General features: G+C 33.1%; 1 protein-coding gene across 5 annotated transcripts in view; it reads right to left on the bottom strand.

Moving 5' to 3' along the window:
• The window catches only part of LOC140063588 (kinesin heavy chain-like), a 43,394-nt gene extending 26,457 nt beyond the window's left edge, over window positions 1-16,937 (bottom strand). For all 5 annotated transcript variants that reach the window (XM_072109977.1, XM_072109979.1, XM_072109978.1 and 2 more), the window contains exons 1-14: window positions 16,407-16,937; window positions 14,963-15,050; window positions 10,775-10,848; window positions 10,275-10,379; window positions 9,894-9,942; window positions 9,201-9,344; window positions 7,339-7,463; window positions 7,096-7,200; window positions 5,887-6,035; window positions 4,524-4,672; window positions 3,433-3,587; window positions 2,247-2,522; window positions 2,001-2,150; window positions 737-925 (exon numbers count right to left, since the gene is read on the bottom strand). In XM_072109977.1, coding sequence (XP_071966078.1) covers window positions 737-925; window positions 2,001-2,150; window positions 2,247-2,522; window positions 3,433-3,587; window positions 4,524-4,672; window positions 5,887-6,035; window positions 7,096-7,200; window positions 7,339-7,463; window positions 9,201-9,344; window positions 9,894-9,942; window positions 10,275-10,379; window positions 10,775-10,848; window positions 14,963-15,050; window positions 16,407-16,532 — 1,884 coding nt within the window. In that variant the 5' untranslated portion in view covers window positions 16,533-16,937. The remainder of the gene's footprint in view (window positions 1-736; window positions 926-2,000; window positions 2,151-2,246; window positions 2,523-3,432; window positions 3,588-4,523; window positions 4,673-5,886; window positions 6,036-7,095; window positions 7,201-7,338; window positions 7,464-9,200; window positions 9,345-9,893; window positions 9,943-10,274; window positions 10,380-10,774; window positions 10,849-14,962; window positions 15,051-16,406) is intronic.
• Between the last annotated feature and the right edge of the window lie 3,860 nt (window positions 16,938-20,797).

The following is a 20,797-nucleotide window of genomic DNA, read 5'->3' as shown; positions in this document are numbered from 1 at the left end:
TCGAATCACGTTGTTTATTTGCTTTGTAGGAGAAGTACCGTACAGTGCTGACGTATGCATTTTTATACTTGGGCCGGCCTACAATATTTCAGTTATTTATATTGTTGCATCATACTTTTATTTTATACTATTATTTTCGTTTCATTATCGCAATACTTTAAAATGTTTATTTAGTCGACATTTCATGTACATGCATTCATGGCTGATTTTCGGCCTAAAACTTTGACCCATCTACAATGCTTATGGGATACGGTGTATAGCTTAAAATCTATGTAACCTCAATTTTACCAATATTTTGAATTACAAACAGCAGCAGGCCCGTGCTGTACGTAATTGAGGAGTTTAACTGTAGATTAGTATAAAACATTTAATAAATCTATATTATATATGGTCAATACCTGAGAAGTACTGTACATACATTTCAATGGTAAACCCTTTCAATTAAAGTATTCCTTGTGCTTTTTTCTCATTTTATTTCTTTTATTCCACACAGGATTTTTGCTTATTTTATTTTTTATCTCCATTGAGATCCAGTCATTGATACCCACAGCATTGTTATTTTTTTCAGTAATTTGCCTTTGAATTTATATATAACTACTTATTTTTTTCATACAGAAGAGTGTTTTTATTTAATTTAAATAGTGTTCTTGTTTATTTTGTCCATGTGGTTTACAGGACAAGAATTTTCTTCTTGTAAAATCCAATATTAATATAATAAAGACATTTTGTAGCATACCTGTACAACGGTTAGTTTGCACTCTGCAAGTTCTGATTCAGATTCTTCCACTCTCTTTGAAAATGAGGCTGTTGATGTTTCTAAAGTCTTACAACGACTCGCTAAAGATTTTACTTCCGATTTCATTCTGCTGACGTACAAACGTGCCATTGTAAATTCCTCATCAACCTTTTCTGCATTATCATTAATCTAAAATAGAAATGAGATAATAATGTCTTGCAACTATGATAAATACCATTGCTTTGGTTTTTGAAAAATTTAAAAGCTAAAATCTATATGGTGAATCAGCAGTATATGTCATCTATATCTTTTAGGTTCAAACTGATCAAATTGTCTACTTGAATCCTGTTAATTTTCTTTAAAAAAAAACTCACTCAAGGTCATTAAGAATAGATACAAACAAAACAACATGGAGATAGATTACAGCCTTGTGAATTACATTATTATGATTACATTTTAAATTTTTCTGGAAATCGGGAAAGTGACTTAGGTTTTCAATCCACGGCCTCCGACCTCTACATATATTATTCTATATATATTATATAGCTCTTTATGTCAAATCATTATTTAATTCTTTGCGTTTGTAGGCTTTAATTATGTTATTTTCAAATGATCGTCACCATTTAAAGTGAAAATACTATGAGTGTGGGTACACTGTTATATAAATAAAACACAAAACTTTATTACTGTATTAATTGTTTCCCAATGGTTTGTATTAATTAATAAACAAAATAAAAACGTCCTAGCGGTGTATGCATAACATGCCACTTTACTATTTACTGTGAAACAAATAAATTTGTTTACTATGAATAAATAAGATATTTCAAATAAAATGTTTCCTCATGTTAAAATGTCATAACATTGTAATTTGTATATTACCTTCCAAAATTGAAAATCGCGTAATCTATACAATGATGTGACTGACCGTTGACCAATCAATGATTTATTAAACGCACTGGGTTTAATGTGTTTTGATGAAGCTTCAAATGTTTACAATGCACATGGTTAACTGTGCTGTCACATGGATTTCTGTGCTTTTAGTTTCAATTTTTTTTTCAAAATTTCACAAAATTGAAGAGTGCAACAAATTAGAAAAATAAAGAACATTTCAAAAATTTTTAGATTAACAACAACAAAAGATTGTACCTTTTAAAAACATCTCAAATCATAGCACTAAAACAAATATTCATCTAATAAAACTACTAATATGTAATATCTGGAAGTTAATAAAGGAATATGTAAAAAAAAAAAAAAAAACACAAACCTTGGCATCGAGTGAAGTGCCACCAACTGCGACACCAATCTCTCCAAGATCCTTTAGAAGGCTTGACATCATCTCTGCTACCCTCTTACGTTGATGCTGTTCCATGTCTTGTAATTTCTGGTACTTATCTGAAGTACTACTCAACTCTGTCTGTTGACAAAATTAATATGGCTTGTAAAAATGTAATGATTCTTAATATTTTTTATTTATCAAAATAAAAATGTGTGAAATATTTCCTGTCCATACCGATTTTTCATTTAGTTCATCATTCAACTGTTCATTTGTCTTTCGTTTATCTTCAACTTCCTTGGATTTCTCATCGTAGTTGACGGCTAGCTCTTCCAATGCCTGTAACACTTCTTTCACTTCTTCTTTGGCTGCTTCATTCTCTGATTGAATTCGTTGCATTTCCATCTGAAGACTTTCATTGTCTTGACGACATCCCTGTACCATCTCATCCTGTTCTAGCATTTGTTGTTTAAGCCTTTCAATCATTTGGCTAGATGAATCTATTTCACTATCCTAAAAGGTATAAAAAATTAACATAAACAATTTCATATCAAAGCCAATATATTTAAGATATATAAAAGATAGGACACTAATTTTATTTGGACACCTAAAATTTGCCATTTTTAGGCATTGGGTCCCTTTATGTCAAAATACTGGATCCACCAGTGCACTTTAACCACCAAGACAGCTCCACTAAGTAAAATAATTTTAAACAACAAAGTGTATTAAGGCCCATTGTTTAAATAAGACAATGAACACATAGAATTACAGAAAAGTAAGCTACTATTCAAAATATTCTTGAAAAATTAATTTGATTTCAAATGATAATTATGTAATTTTTTTCTTTTTGGTAAAAAATAAAAAATAGACTTAAATTTTGCTATGTTTCGCCTACTTGCATTAGTAGCCTTTTTCATGTGAGTGATTTGTTGATTGTTTATCATCGCTCATCATCATCGTCTCATGCTTTTTTTTAATGGTTTTTTTTTAATGGCAAAAGGAATAAAATACTATTCAAAAACTGTAAAGGATTCCCTATCACAGATTAATTATGTGATCCTAATTAGTACTACAAAGTGATCACAACTTTCAAAGCTGGAGCACCCTCTACCTAACTGGTAAAAAAAAATACACAAACAATTTAGCAATAAAAAAGGTTTCACTTTCGGGAGTAATTCCCAGGGTGCTAATTTTAGCTGACATAAATCATCGTGTCTATTTATTCGTTTCTGTAAACAACAATGCATTATAGTCCGGCCGTACATACATTTGGGCACAGGGCACAACCTATATGGTCTGCCAGCGAAGCGATCATACCATCTAGTTATGCAAATTAACAGTAAATAAATCAACAGCCCCAGAAAAGAAAAGGAAAGTCAAGAGTGGTTGCTTTTACTTTATTTTCAAAAAAATATTGACTAACCTTACTGTCTAACATTTTATAAAAGTCAGACCGTTCAGTTTCCCATTTCTCTCGGTCCTCATTAGATATGGTTTCTACTTGAGTTTTTGGCTTGGCAATATTTAACGTCTCATCAGGAGTGTTGTCAATTCTCTCTTCTTCGGGAACAGTATCGCCTAAAATGTCAAGATGGTACCAATGTATTAAATAAGGTGGCTTTTAAAAATATTGGAAAACAAATTTGCAAAATAAACAAAAGGTAAATCAAATTTATGCACAGCTTTAGGCAATATGAGATACATCATACACAAACCAAGATTTGATTGGTCTGAAAAATTGACAATATGGAGATTTCAAAAAATCATTTATTGCAAGCACTTTTTACTCAGACACATTAATATGAAAGTTAATGACATGTTTTAATAAAAAGAAATAGTGTTTGTGCGGTTGGACTATGTTTAAAGATGCATTGTATTGTAAACATGAAAAATAAGGATCAATTTTAATCAAGACTTTGAATAGGCTGTTTTGTAATTTTAATACATTTAACCACTTCCATAGAAAAAAAAATAAAAAAAATGTTTTCACCTATAAAATAACAAAATAAATGGTTAAATTCAACCAAAAACCCATTGGCTGGCAGTTTTTGCTTTAAATTACATTTTTACAGGTGAATAATTTTTTTGCGATCCAATTTTTGGTCAAAGTGGATAACTGTTATGTGACATCAAAATGGCATATTCAACTAAACATTTTTAAGAATTATTTTTTCAGGGGGACAATACAATGGATTAGGAGTTTGATCGTTAGCAACAGACTTATTCTTTCAAAAATTGACTGATCCTGTCTAACTGTTAATTTTATTTAATAATATCGGGTCATTTGTAGAAAAGTTTCTTAGGACAATAAAAGTACTGGAATAAAGGTGACAGGTCATCTACTAACAATAAATAACAACCATGTGCAACAAACCAACAACAAATAACAACCACACCAAACATAGCATCAAACAGTTGCTATAAGTATTATAAATAAACATGCTTGATTATAATGTTTCTATAAAGTATATGAACTAACAAATGAAGGATGGCTTTAATTATATTAACAATTACCTGCTCTCCATCGTTTAAGTTCTAATTCTTGCTTATTTAGTCGTGCTTTCAATGTTGCGTTCTTCTCTTTCTCTTTCTCATAACGTGCACGCCACTCTTCAGCAGTCAGTTCCAAGTTAACAGTTACTGTATTCTTAATTGTCTTTGCCCTATTAAATAAACAGGAAAAGGTTTATGGACCAACAATAGTAACAACAATAACAATAGTTCTCACCAGAATTTCAGGAGAACCCCACATTGTTCTTTAACCACTATCAAAGTGTTAGAAGTCTTCTTTAGTCAAAAGAAACATCATATAAATTTTAGAATAAACACATATTTTGTTTTTGATAACTAAATGCAAATGTTTTAATAATTTGAGACATATGATAAAATAGATAATCAAATCATCATTTAAAAAGTCCAACTAAAAGGTCCAAGCATTTATTTTGTTCGTTATCATGTTGTTTAATTCAAGCTCCATTTTTCGCCAACTTGTCTCGTACAATATTGAAATATAAAAAAAAGAATTGGGAAAAAAAATAATTTACTTTTAACAATCCCAGAATAACTTTAACAAGATCTTTAGTTACATGACCATGACACAGCATAGCATTAAAGCAATTGCTCAATAAGATATTAAGTCGTTTACTAGCATGATGTTCACCACCCCAACCATCAAGTCCGGATGATTTCCAGACAGGGTTTATCAATGCAATTAAATACAAGATCAGGAGTGACATTAATATCAATCTCAGGTGGACAGTATTCTAGAGTCTCCTCTACAAATGTTTTATGAGTCGTGTTTTTTTCCCAATATATTAATCCATTGAAAAAGGATTAGGCAGTGTAATGATAGCAAATCTATTGTCGAAAGCATACAGTACAGATAAAAACTACTGCAACATTTGTCACGCGTGGCAGTTGCGTGGCGTGATTTACAAAATGCAGCATTCGTAGCCTACGTTAGGCGATCGTGAATGTACAGTCAGTAGGCCTAGTTAGACTTTTTGCGTCTAGCCTAAGCTTTGAGCAGTTTTTAATTGCTATTTTCTTTAAAAAAATTTGAATTTCAAGTATGCTTAATGATATTATTGTATTGGCGAAACAATCGTATCAAGTCTATTTATTCGAACTTTTCGTAGCCTGCTTAGCCGTCAACGATGTACCTGTACACAGTTGAGTTTGGGGAATTCTCACACACAGTTGATCTACTCACATCTAAAACAACGTCGGCTACGAATGCTGCGCGTAGCCTATGCATTTTGTAAATCATGGCACACAAATCGCCACGCATATACTACGTTACCTATGCGTGGGAAAAGTTGCAGTAGTTTTTATCTGTACTGTACAGAATACAATAAGATAAATAAAATCCACTGACCTTTGTCCAAACATAAGTGTGGATTTAGTTTCAGTTTCATTGTAAGAAGATGGAGAACAGCAGATAATGATGGTGGTCCTGGCATTACCTCCCAATGATTCCTGAAGAATTCGAGTCATCTTACTATCACGGTATGGTATATGAGATTTCTGTAAAAGAAAATAAATGCAAAGTGAGCATACATTAACAAGGAAAGCTAACAAGTCAAAGTACCTTCTGATAATTTGTGTAGTTCAGGTACAGTGTAATAAATTCTCAAGTAAGGCTACTGTAGGTCTAAATCAGAGTTTATATTTTAAATAAGTGTATATGTTCCAAAGAATAAAAAAAAATTCAACATTTTTAAAAATGTTTTTGTATACTGTACATTTTATATTATTTGTTTTCACAAACTCATGGAAGAATCCTCTTGTTTGGTGAACGAGCTTTTTTGGACACTTTGTTGTGAAAAAATGTCATTACTGTAGGACAATTAGCAGAGACTAGTGTATGTATGTAGTTGAGAAGAAATGTAGTTTACATGCAGCATGAATAAAAACGACAAGCACTACTAGAGATTACAAGGCAGATGATCCAAAGGTCATTACATCATTGTTGTTGTTTGATTTCGTTGACAAGTTGTTTTTGCTTTGATAGTTATATTGCATAGGGGTAACTCACTATATATCATATCATATCATTAGTTAAAGACGAATAAAATACCTGATCGAAACCTGGAGAACGAACCAGAAATCAATGTAAAACAGCCAACCAGGAAAGTAGCCACCAGGACTACTTCGAAAGCTAGGCCTAGACTCCACATAACCCACAAGGCATGCATGACCTTACGAAAAGGGTGACATTGCTGCTATTTATTTGCGCACACGCAAATTTATTTTGTATACTGTATTTTAACCGCGAATAAGATAATAAAATATAGTACGCTAGCTACTACTACTAGGCCTACTCTACAAAGAAATCAACCATTCCTTCCCACGTTTGCACCAAACATGCAAGTTGGCCTTTCATGCACTCTTCCTGCGAACGCGAGTTTCCATATCACGATATTAAAGTACGATAAAGTCTTATGTGGATGTGCCTTGATCCAAACATTCATATAATCTGTCTGACAGTAACAGTCGCCTACATATGGATGTGGACTTCGTACACCTTCAAATCTAAAAGTCCCTACTGTTGCAAAAAGTAATAAAGCGAACTAATAAAACTGACCTTGCCATCTGCTAGTGATGATATAACATTGCCAAGGGCGGACAATGATTTGTTAATATTTTTGGCTTCTTCTAAAACTGCTCCTTCGGCACCAGTCTTGCTCACCTAAAATAAAATCACGATGTCCAATTTTAACTCTTCAATACCACAAGTTTTCATAAATCTTGCTTATTTGTAATTTCAAGTAGATAATTAATAATATAAATATATCGCATATCATTTTGACATGATATTAATGTCTACCTTTTCACTACCAGCCAAATCTACAAGGTAAAGTTTGCCACTAAGTTTTTGCTGTGTTTCCAGGTTTTCTTGTTTGACATTGATGAGAAAGATACTGTGACTACGAGAACTATGTTCGTTCATATCTGTAATCAAATTATGAAATTTTTGTAAATGCTCCAAATGGACTTAAATAAACTCAAAACTCATTCGAGGCTAATATGATAAATATCACATAGTTGTACAAGTTCTTTTTTGGAGCCTCGACAAAGCCTATTTTAAAAATGATTGGTCGGAAGGCATTTGTGATCCTTTTAGGCTGGATGTCCTGAAAATCATTAAAAAAAGTGCAGTTTTTCAATGATTGTAACTACTTGTACTAATTCATTTAATGTTTGTATTTGCTAGAATGTAGTGTATCTTTCAATTCATTGATATATTCTAATATGTGAAATATAAAAAGAAAAATATGTTTTTTTATTGGTGAAATATAAAATTGTCCACAAAAAAAATTGAAAATGTTTCTTAAAAACTGTGTGTACGGAAAGTATAGAATATAGTAGTGTTTGTTGTTTTTTGCGAAATAGTGATATGTATGCAATGGGTCGCATTTACAAGATAAATAAAAAAGTGCACATAAATCGAATGGAAAGTACATTGCTGTGGCGGCATACAATGTATTGTTATTATAATTATCTATGCGTCGATCGTAGGGCGGTTCGTAGGGTTAATAAACACCATCGCCTTAGAAAAAGTATGGACTGTTCACTAATAAAATCGGTGTGCCTTAAAATCCTACCTAGGCTAGTAGATGACAAATTTTGTAGCCATCATATGCACTGGTTAGCCTAATTTAGCTGGATGAGATGACATCGGGGCTGAATCGACAACGGAGTCGAGTTTAGTTTCGGCGGCCTAGGCTTGCGCTATTAATTATTTAATCCTATCTTCACCTGACCAGAATTTTGAGTGAAAAAATGTGACGTGTGGGCAGTTAATTTAGTTTCTATTTATATTCGCTGTCGAATAGATATAAAACATGCATGAAGAAAACTATTACGATTAAAAAATAATATTTATTTATATGCTTCCGAGTAATTTACAACTTAGTCCTCTGTCAGTCAAAATGTATTCATTAATTTTACACACCTTGTTTACATCGTAAAGTTGTTTACAAACTGCATTTTTTCCCTGATCTTATTATGAAACAGATGGGCTGATGGAGTACTACTACTACTACCCCCTCTTTATTTGTTTGTTGTTGTGTGTTTATTTTTATTTATGTACATTTTTTTAAAATTTCAATGGTTTTTTTTTATTTTCCAATTTTGTTATGGGAGCTTTTGTAATTAATTAAATAGTGGTCTAGTTTTTATTTGTTGCTTTAAAGTGTGCTTTAAGCAGTGATACTTATAATTTTTACATTTCTTGGATTCAAACTCGACTGTATAATAAGCATTGATATAAAATGTACACAGCGTTTTACTCACTAAGCTAACCATGATTTACGAAATACATTATGTACCAAGGATATATGCAATTAAAAAACTACAGCGATGTGATCAGTCGATACAGTTGGATGACTGCCGAAACAAAACACTCTTTTAATTTGGTGGCTCGACATGGTATTTGTAGATCCAGCCATTGCTGTACACAATAGTGGAGGTTACAGAGTTGATATGTGATGTAACAACTCGCAAAACATGGCCGCTGAGACGTCAAATTACTGTTATTTTTTCAGTTTTTTTGTGTTAATCCTTAAAATTCAGGAAAGTGATACATACGATCATGTGCGGCCTATCAAGAGACATCAGATACGTAAAATTACGCGACCAATTTAGTAGCATTAATAATAAATATGTAGATTAGCAAATGAACATTACTTGTTACTGCTATGTGTCTGTTGGATTTTCCTTCATCAATCACTTCCATAACCTCATCTGGGCTGGATACAAAGCGCTCGGTAACTCCTTTCACATAAGGTACACGGTTTTTGTCCTCATGAACGGATAGGTTGGTCTTTGAAACTACAATAAAAATGCACAACAATAACAACTACTCATCAGAAAACTGACTTTCTGCATAACATTAACAATCACCAAATTATGTTCCATCATTTAAAAATAATTTTTATTATATTATTATTATTTAAGCTTGTCTATGATAGAATTAATTATTTATTTTCAATATTTATATGTATAATTCTCATTATAGTGTATGTATAATCTTTTTTAACTCTAAATAAACAGGTGAAAACAAAAGAATTTTAAACAGGTGAAAAATTTGATGTGATAATGGAAATCAAATGTGTGAATAATTATTACACTATAACACAAATCCCTTTATTGCCTCTAAGATATGACTCATCTTGAAATATAAGAGGTTAAGTTTATGAAATGGATATAATTAACAAGACTAAACATACTGTATATAGAGTTTTACATCCACAATCATTGAATGTAATGCTTAATAGTATCCATTGAAGTAACTTAAGAAATGTTTTGGTTATTTGTAATTTATACAATTAATAAAAGTACATTAATATATAATAAAATATAACAAAATTACTAACTTACCATCTAATAAATCTTTAATTCTATCTAGATAAATTTCAAAATACGAGACCTGTAAAAGAAATAAACCAGAATGTTGTAATCTTAATTATTATATTAAACAAAAGCATCAATGTTTTTGTTACATACAGGCCTTTAATTTTACCCCGGCCACCGACTATTGGAATATCTCGAAGCCCACCTAAGAGTATGGTACTAAAAAGGAAGCACATTGATTTCTTTTTGAGGTTTTACAGTATAAATGCTATACTGTATGTACTGTTCAAAATCATGTGTATACAGTATTATGTTTAAGTTTGTCAAACTAAAATAATTAATTTAAGTCGCCTTTGAAAAGTACAGTATGTAAATTAAATATAAAAAATAATGTCTATATTTTCATACCTTTATATGAAATTCCAAGTTCTCATCCAATGCATAAATGTGGTTGAAAATGTCTTGCACTATTCTTGGAATTATGCCCATTAAATTTGGTTCACTTATCACACCCTACACATTTGAAAGATGACAGATTTCTATTTTATAATTACCTACAACCATCATTGAATATTTCTATAATCATTCATTGCTAAAATATAATTTATAAACCGGTTTAAGGTTAAACTTAATATTACATAACTTATGGAAAGCAGTATTATTGTTAACTTTTGGCATGTGCATGCGTTTATAATTTAAAATGTGATATTTCACTGAAAAAAACCTAGAAGTCTAAAAGTTGATAGAAGCTGATTTAATACAAAAGATTGCTCATAGACTATGCCTATATGATAATTATTCTTCTTCTGTTATTATTTTTATGAATCTGGCACATTTTCACCAAATAGATATAAATATAACTATATAACCCATCCAGCCGGCCACCGGAAATCTATCTATATTATTACCTCCATTGTGTGCGTTTTACCACTTGATGTTTGACCATATGCAAATATAGTACCATTGTAACCCTCTAGTACATCTGAAAAAGATTGACAATTAAATCATAGGAAGAAAATTACTAAGAAATATAAGAACGTGGTGAATAGTTCAAATTACCAATTAAATTTGCTTTACACAAATGTTGTAAATAGAGAAGCATTAAAAAAACAAGAGCATCAACATGATGTAATATCTCACTTGTTTTTTATTAGTAAAGTACCGTATAAAAAAAATTACAACAATGCAGAGAATTACAAATTAAACTACTACATCGACTATATGATGTCCCCGACCGTCCGTGGCCCCGATTGTCTGTTCACCACTATAATTTCATTTCATTTATTTTGTCTCCATAAATACAATATAAATTATAAATTTTGAGATGCTCTTTGGGTTGATGAAGTAAGCCTAGCAGAAGCACATAATAAATTATATACTAGGTTTGATGAGTCAAATTTGAGAATAGGTCTCTGAGATTTTTAAGAATCTAGTTTCTGAGAGTAGCCCTTTGTTATCCAAAGATGAAGTAAGAAACCTTTTTCGTAGGACAAAATCGAATAAAGCTGCTGGCAGACAGTGTGGAACAAATTAGAGGCCTATATTTCCCAGTACATTTTCCACATGCTTAGTTTATCGGTTGTTCCATCTATTTGGAATCACTTGCTGATCATGTCAGTTCCAAAGTTGTCACCTGTTAATCCAACTTTAAAGATCTCATAGTACACAAATTAACCGCTATTTTAAATCTTTGATCCAAAAGTCCATATCCGTGGTAAAAGATAGTTTCTTTTTTTCTGTATAATTTAATTAATGCAATACAGTAGTGTATTGAAAAGATTTCCGATTTTATTGGAAAATTATGTTATCTCGGAAATGGTTTGATCTCGATGGGTTTCAAGCCTTCTCTGCTCCACCTTTCTTCCACGATTCTGCCAAATATCTGTTTAATGTGTTCTGGTTTTGTAGTCAAACAGTGAATTTTCGGATCTGACAAGCAATGATGCTTAACGAGAGGAAAAATTGCTATGCAGAATGATTTTCACACCTTGTTAATTCACAAAGAATATCGTAGAGTTGTTTATTGAGGCTACAAACTTCAAAACATAGCTAGCTCTCGAGAAATGCCAACATTATGGATGTTACACCAAAGTTTATTGAACTTATCTTAAAATGTAAACACTGAATATCAGTATCATAATGTAAATTGTGACCAACAGTTATTGACCTTTGGATGTGCAAATTGAGACTATATTTTGTTTTGTGTAAATTAAATTACATTGGAATAGTATGAGTATAAATTGCACTATTACAAATGCAATATACACATGGTCCATAAAAATTCAATAACACTTTAAGAGTTCATTTTACATTTCAGGGAACATGTTCGCCAGTATCGCATCGCCAATGGCTACACAATAAACACAAGTTGCGATGCAAATGCAAAACCGTATCGCAAAATTAGGAGATTCAATTTGAAGGCAAGCCCTGCCTTTTTTAGACTAATTCTAGGCTAGTTCCTTGCTTATAATTAGTTACATTACCAGTACCATACCTCTCAACCATTCCGATTTAATTATGATTGTCCAGATTTAATTGTTATTTTCCTGATTTCTAATGGAAAAAATATTTATAAAACGCGAAACTGTGTATTGGTAAAAGTAGACGATGTTTGGCGAAGAAAACATTTTCCTATCACCGATGTTGACAAAACTTCTCCTCGAATTCCAGAACTGTACAGAAATGAACTCCATGCAAGAATTCTCGCAGTCTTTGTTTGCGGTGGCAGGCTTACGGTTTGAATACAATCCTGTCTTGGTTATTTCTGAATTTAATACAATAATATAAATTACATTTGATTAGTTGCTATAATGCGCGACGCACCTCTGGTTATACATTAAAATGCGAATTGCGTGAGGTATTTTATGATTTTAAAACATGTTTAAATTGCGTTAAAATTTGTCAAATCTGTTAAAATAATCAAATTTGTTTAAAACGCGTGAAGCCAATTGTTCTAGTAATTTTGTGATTTAATTTCAAATTGATTAATAAACGCGTCTAAACGGTTATTAAATGAGGCAAACGGTTAATAAACGCGTCCAATCCTTTTAAACATGTCAAATTCATAACAAAATTTTACATGAAAAAATGGTAATCAAAATGTTGACTCGCCTACAAAATTTATATTTTGATTAGCCATTATGGCTATGCTGACAAGTGACAGATGAACTATATTCATGGTATTAAATCCAGGAAATTGTATTTAGATTACAATAATGTTAAATTCAATTTTGGAAAATATTGCCATTATGTATTATTCATATGTATTGTAAATCATAAAGATGCAAAACTGTATCAATGTAAAATCAAAAACAAAATGAAAAAATCAACGCAATTCGTACATGTCCGCCTTCTTCTCCTTCATGCTCAAGGCTGATGAGTGCGCTAAACAAAACTTTCTTTAAATTTTGAGTCTTTACTTTTATATAAAATAATTTTCATTTATTACATCCGCCATGGAGGTTATGTTTTCACCCCTGTATATTTGTGTGTGTGTGTGTATGAACAGCGTAGAGGCCACAGTTTTTATCAAAACCTCACCAAACTTGGTTTAGTTATATTGAAGGGGTACTAGGATCAAACTTTAAAGACTTTTATCTCACAAGATCTATGATCCATCATCTAGCACTAACATTTCATTTGTTTAGCCATTTGTCTTATACAATTTCCACGGGTACCTGATGGAGGATCAAATAGTCTTTTTGTTTGTGTAATAAAATCAGGAATAAACTGCGGTCTATAGCCTAGTTAGCATAATAATATTCCTTGAACTAGATAGAATTTTTTCATACTGCCTTCAAAGAAGCTGTTTAATTGTAGGCCCCATTGTGTCTGAAATTATCGTAATTAAAAGATCCCAAATCTCTCTGTTAAAACGTCAGAAAATGAAATTGAACTGGACTGTGTAAGACTGTACTTTCAGTTTCAGACACCTAAAGACCCTTCTCATAGACTACAACATCATTTGCCAAAAGCGCATAAATTTAAGTGGTAGGCATAGTATCCTTGATTGACGATATCTAGACAAAGTTTCCTGGCGCATCAGCTTTCGAAACATGTTGATAAAGTTCATCCCTTTCATTCCAAATAAAATACATACCATAGATTTCGGCAAACAAAACTGAAGAGCCACAGCTGCAAGCGACTACAGTCTGTCCCTCTCAATCACTTTTAGTCGATGCCAAGGCTTGTACGTTTTCTTTTTATTTTCAGAGGCATTTTAAAAAATAATAATTATTGTGATTTTCAGTAGTATAGAAAGTGTACTAGGGACCTTATATGTTAAGTAAGAATGCAGTTAAACCGTCGATCGCTCTCCTAGACACGCATATTGCAACAATCAAACTTTAATCATGCTGATGTATCCATGGCTACTATCAAATCTGTAGAGTGATGAAGCAGGTAGTAGGAATGATAGGAATTAAACTTGATTTTTGTCAAGAATAGTGAGCTTTATTACTTTTTAAAATCAACATTTTTACGTTTTTAGTGACATCATCAATGTCATTTATTAACCCATTCATAAAAAATTGACAATTCGTAAACTGAACGTTCGTAAAATACAAGTTTTACTGTAAATGATTTTACGTTCCCTGGATTTTACGTACACATAAAATGATTGATGACAATATGATCATTTTCAGTAATTTATTAGTGTGTATTTTGTTACATTGAGGATGCAATTTAACAACAAACTACAAAGCCATGACTATGAGACAAGCCACACATGTGCATTCCCCTACAGCAGTGACTGTTTTTATTATTCTAATTGATAGAAAATACAATTAAAAAATACACAGCTGGGCCTCACATCTAGCTACTGTAGGCCTAGAACCCCATGTTTTATGTACGCCTTTCGTACGTAAAATGAAGGTTTTACTGCATATATCTCTAGTGCTTTCCATACAAATTATTAGAGTGTCAATTTCCAGCCAACTAGGTACCATTTAAACATGAATTTACTTCGCCACATCAATTACGGCTTAAATTCGCTGTCTATCGGTCCACAACTCTTTGTGGTATCCACTCTAATATCCAATCCAATGCAAGTTAATTGAAAATTTCAACTGTCAATTTTTAAAGAATTGTATACCCACCTTTAACAATGGCACTGGCTGCCTTTTCATAAACTTCTTGTTGGGTGACGTTTGGTTTAAAAACATGATCGTATACATAGTTTTTTCCCTGTGTAAGAATAAGTACATTAAACAGATACATAGGCTAGTCATCAATAATATAAATGATTAATACAAAAATAATACTGCATAGGTAAACAAGTCCTTTCATTTCTCCCAGATTTGTCTACAGATCATCTTAATTTATTTTTTTTGGCGAATTGATCAATTCATGATAATAGAAATATCACACCAACATTTTAAAATGATGCCTCACACTTTTGTGAAACTTTTTTAAATGGTAAATGATGCCTCGAATAAATCTTTTACTTGCCTTGCATGTCTTGCATTAGTGTTGGCATGATATTAGGGTTTACAAGGCTCAGCCTACCTAGAAACCAACCTTTAAATAAACCGCAAGTGTGTAGTGACGGAAGTTAGGATTTGCCGGTACCGTATCTTTAGCCACGGCGTTATAAATAACAAATAAAAAACGCCGTGGTTAGGATTCCGGCACCGGAACTCAACTGCCCAACGTTAGGGAATCCGACACGCTATTGCGCATGCGCAGAGCGAGGTAATCGGCGACTCTATACTATCAATAACAGCGATGGATCGTTTCATGAGCTGCGCCACAACACACGGCGAACTAGCCTAGATGCCTACTGATGGGATCCACTAATCTAGGCTAGGGCTACCAGTTAGACGTGACCAGTGGGCCTATAGTATTTATTTTGTAATTAAAAAGTGGTTGCTTCATTCATAAAATCATATATAAACTTCATATCATTATGAATTATATAATTACATGACTAGTTTTATGATTTTTCATAACGCATTATACTGTACACAAAGAACTTAAGTTCTTTGCTGTACATAAACAACATGCAATCACAAGTTGATTTGTTGACACGGCAGCCACCGCGTGGATGTGAAAAAACTGTTCGGGAAGTCAGGGTCGCAACGCTAAAAACAGCATTACGATTCTTAAATCTTAGATAGATACTGATACTTATTAATATCATTATAAATATTATAATATATAATTAGTCGTATTTTAATTATTAATTCATGTATGGCATAGTAGGCCATGAAGTTTCATCCATCGCTCTCTCGCTCGCGCAACGACTATCTAGGCTACAGTAAATCCCTATAACACTCCGACTCTCCGTGGTGTGGCACTATTTAGCGCAAGCTATAATTTACTTCCCAGAGCTCTGGGCATGCGCAATAGCGTGTCGGATTCCCTAACGGTGGGCAGTTGAGTTCCGGTGCCGGAATCCTAACCACGGCGAATAAAAAACAGCTCTTAGTCTTGGTCTTAATTATAATTAACAAGGCCTTGGCCCTGTTATGCCTAGGCAACCACGAACGAGTTTCCGTTTGTGTAGCCTAGTTTCAGTAGGCAGTAGGCCTAGGTACTTACCCCTAAAATTAGCTCACCATCTTTGGGAAATTTAGCAATAAATTTTGAACCAGACTTTAATTCTGAATCATTCATTGGTCGTACTCGACACACAACCTTTATGCTACATTCTGCCGGATCTGCCATTTTGTAAGCGTTCAAAACCAACTGTATATTCGGATTCTGCTACTTGTTAGTACTCTTTTTTACTCAACAGAAATGTTTAAATAATCATTATATACTAGCCTAGAGCTTATATAGCCTAGGCCTACTTCATTCAAATGACCTCCGTCGATGTATATTTTGTGTTGATACACTGCGGTCCGGTTTTTTCACAGAAAAAAATAGGTGTGTTTTGGATGTTACCGATGTCAATAAAATAGCTTGAAAATCGCTATATAATATATTTCGACAAATTTTACGGCATAGATACAATCCTTATATCTTTATGTTTTCTATAGGAAAACTTCTGAACAAACAATTCACAAATTTCGGATAATCCATACGAAATTCACGCCCATTCTATAACATAAGTCTGTTCTTTTACCCAAATCATTCGCCGCATTAATTACAAGAATTGTGGGAAAGTATGACATCATTAATGTATGAAGAGGAAAACGAATGCTTAATTGTAAAAAAATGTAAAAACATTAATAAAATTTAGATAATTAAATACTATGATATATATTTAATTTGTTAATTGCTTTAAAAAAGATTGATAAGCTATAAAAAACAGACAACATTTGTATTAAAAACAATTATAATTTTATATCCTTTCGTCGAGGTATATTCAGAACGCCATTCTGACGACTGGACTGGCAGAACGCTCGTTTAGTTCTCTACGGAGCGCTATTTATGCCTTTATTATTAACTTCTGAAATAGAAATAGTACTACAACAGGAACTGCTCAACCAGTGGAGCACAGTGATATAAAATCAGTGATTTGTAATAGCCGAAGGCTGGATGGTAATCTATAGTGTTATCGCAGTTCAAGAAGTGATTCTCCATGGAGAGGGAACCAACAAGATGGCGGCTGCAATCCACCAATCAGATATGCCCTACGTTGTGCGTTGAGCCTATCTGCGTAAGAACGATACGCAACGCAGCGCGTTAAGCGTATAAACGCGAACGCATTAATTTTATATGATCCTTATACAAAAAATGCTAGATTACCAAGAAATTATTCATTCCATTGCGATTAACAATATATTTGATTTTATAAAAACTTCACTGTGCTTTGGCAAGAATATGTGTTGTAATTTATGTGGTCTTAATGTATTATACAGTATTAGATTATTATTTTTTATATTAAATAATGTTTTTAAACACATTTACGGTCGCCATCTTGTTGGTTCCCTCTCGACTCTCTCCTGTTTGGCTGTTTAGGAATCACTTTTCACAGAGCCATATATAGAGAGAGTTACGACTTTGCGTTCACGGATTTTAGAAAGTCACGTGGTGTGCAGGCCGGCCATGTTTGTGTCCAACTATGCCTATGTAGCGTATGGAGTCGAGTCATTTGCTTAAAAAATGTATAACATTCACAAGGCTTTAAATATCGAATTTAATATCAAAATAATCAATTTGTTTAAGGTTTTTGTTAAGATAATAACAAAATCATAAAGTTACTGCGAACATGGTTTTAAACAACAAAATGTAAAAACAATGCATTACGCTGTACAAACTAAACGCGCACGCGTAGAGCGTGCATGGAGCGCACAACCAGAGCCGTTCCGAAATTGCTATTTTTGTTGTTTTAAATCATGTTCGCAGTAACTTTATAATTTTTTTATTATTTTAACAAAAACCTTTAATCAAATTGATTGTTTTGATAAATTCGATAATTAAAGCCTTTTGAACGTTATACATTTTCAAAACAAGACTCAACTCCATACGCTACATAGGAATAGTTGGACACAAAAACACGGCTTCTAATCCATTCAATGCCATTACTCTCTCTATATTGTTCCTCTGACTTTTCAGTCTGGAGTACGCCCTCTCCTAGCCTTCGGCTGCTTTATTACTGGAAAAAAATTAAAGCCGCCGAAGCATTTCTCTTCCCATCATACCTTTAAACTTCCTTTTTTCAGGCTGCTGTTGGTTGGAGCTGTTAGGTAGGAAAATACGACAAAAAAAATCCTGTATTATCCACATGATCCGCAATTGTAGAGAATTAAATAATAATAATAGTTAACGTAACAATAATTTAGTTAATTGAACGTAATAATTTTAATTGTATGTATTTTATTAATAAAACTGCAAATATGTAGTACATCGGAGCTCTAGTCTAGCCTATTTAGGCCTAGCTAGTAGAGTACAGTTACCGGGCCAGATAAATACCTAGCCTTGATTTACGCTATATAGCTTTTCCATTTTAAAGTTTCGCCCAATAGGTCCAGGTCTATTATTTTTAAATAACTCCTATAGAATTGAGTTATAAATGCATATGTTATTGAACATGAATATATAGTAGGCCCTACTTCTGCTGCATCATTTGCCATTTTCGTGTGATGTACGGGGTTCCAGGACGATTCGGCCCACTTTTGGTGGGATGATTCGGCCCACTGTTGGACGATTCGGCCCACTTTAGGCCGAAACATCCCACTTTGTTGGCCGAAACGTCTCACTTTAGACCAAATTCATATACATTTTTTTTGGTATTTATCAAGTTTTTAAAGGTGTTTAACAATCCGTATTTTATTGATATTGACAATGTTGATATTTTATATATAATAAATTACTAAAAATACGTAATTTTATATTCAATTTATTACTTCGAAAACCTTGTTTATTTCGTGCACTCGCCAAGCGGCCAACAGAGGGCGTAACTTGTTTACATTGTTCGCGTGACTAAAAAATGATCATTTTCGACAATGTTTTCAAAATATTTGCTTTATTTCATCTTTATTCCTATAGTAGTACTACCCTATCGTCTCTCTGAAATTAAAGTTTGGGGAAAATAGCTTATTTTATGCTTAAAAAATGCATATCAAAGCCGATAAAATTTAAGTGTGCAAATCGTCCCAGGGCCGAATTGTCTCAGGGCTGAATCGTCCCGTTACCATGTACAGTTTACCCAACCCAACCCACTAGGCCTAGACCCAAGCCCACCTTGTAGCAACTATCCTAGCCAACTGATTTAAGCTGTTTTTTTGGTCATATGTACCGTATATTTCGGTGTATAAGTCGCACCTGTGTATAAGACGCACCCCTAACTGAGAGTAAAATATCGGTATTTTTTATATCGTCGATGTATAAGACGCACCATATATTTCATCAAAACAATGTTTTTTTAAATTGTAATCAATATTAGGCCAAATAAAAAAAAATACTTGTTAAGCGTCACACCCTCATAAATTTTCAGGGGCGGGGGGACGGTTTTTTTTTTTTTTTTTTTACTTTTTATGGAGGTATAATTTTGCGCGATGGACGTTTTGGCCCACTTTTTTTTAGGACGAAACGTCAAACTTTTAAAATGCGAAACAGAACAAAATTGACTATGTATGAAATATTATTGCCGATGACAAAATTGAGTTTTGTATTGTTTATATCCAGACGTAATTAAAACATTAAATTTAATTGCCACCGAGCGAAATTGTAGGCCCTAGGCTAATCCGTCCAAGCTGCCACCCCCGCCTCACTCATCGGCGGCCATGGTCCGCCGTCTCTCGCTCGACTCATCTATCCAGGAAATTCCCTATCGCGAGAAGCATGATGTTGGTCTCAATAATACTAAATTATAGTGGGCTGATTTTGAAAACAGCTTACGGCATTTCTTAAGTGAATTTTTATTCAACGTATTCATTCTTCTTTGTGTAAATCAGTATTTAAAGTTGTGATGCGAAAAGTGTGTGTAATTATTCCACAGGTAAACCAGGCATAAGAAAACGCATCGCCGGGCCCATCGCCCAACAGGACCCTCGTGGTGTGCCGATCTCGAGCGCGAGATCATCGTAAACAAAATTGGTAGAGTCCATTATGTATGGGGTGTTTCCTATTTACGAACCTATAAAAAACGCGTTTCGACCACTGTGTAGGCAAAATATTTATTTCAGTAATCCCTAAATTGATAATCGTGTATTCTATCACGTGACTGATGATGTAATCCTCAGCGACGTACTAAATGCACGTGATTTAATGTGTTGGGGAAAAAGCTTGCTGTTTACCACACATGATTCGCGGTGCTATTCGCGTTTCCTTGACGTAAATCGGCGGCGTGTAAATGAAACAATTGTTTTCACCAAATTGCCGTTGTCGACATAGAGCGATCGGTGGCTAGCTAGCGTGGCTAAGCTAAGAAGTACGTATTTTTCAAAAATTACACCAGCCTAGCAAACATTTGCTAGTTTTGAAATTTTCAACTAGCAATTATAAAGAATCTACTAGCAAAATGCTAGTTTGCTAGCGTGAAT

This window comes from Antedon mediterranea, chromosome 1 (assembly GCF_964355755.1).
Source record: "Antedon mediterranea chromosome 1, ecAntMedi1.1, whole genome shotgun sequence".
NCBI lineage: Eukaryota > Metazoa > Echinodermata > Crinoidea > Comatulida > Antedonidae > Antedon > Antedon mediterranea.
This window is presented reverse-complemented; position numbering and strand designations above follow the sequence as displayed.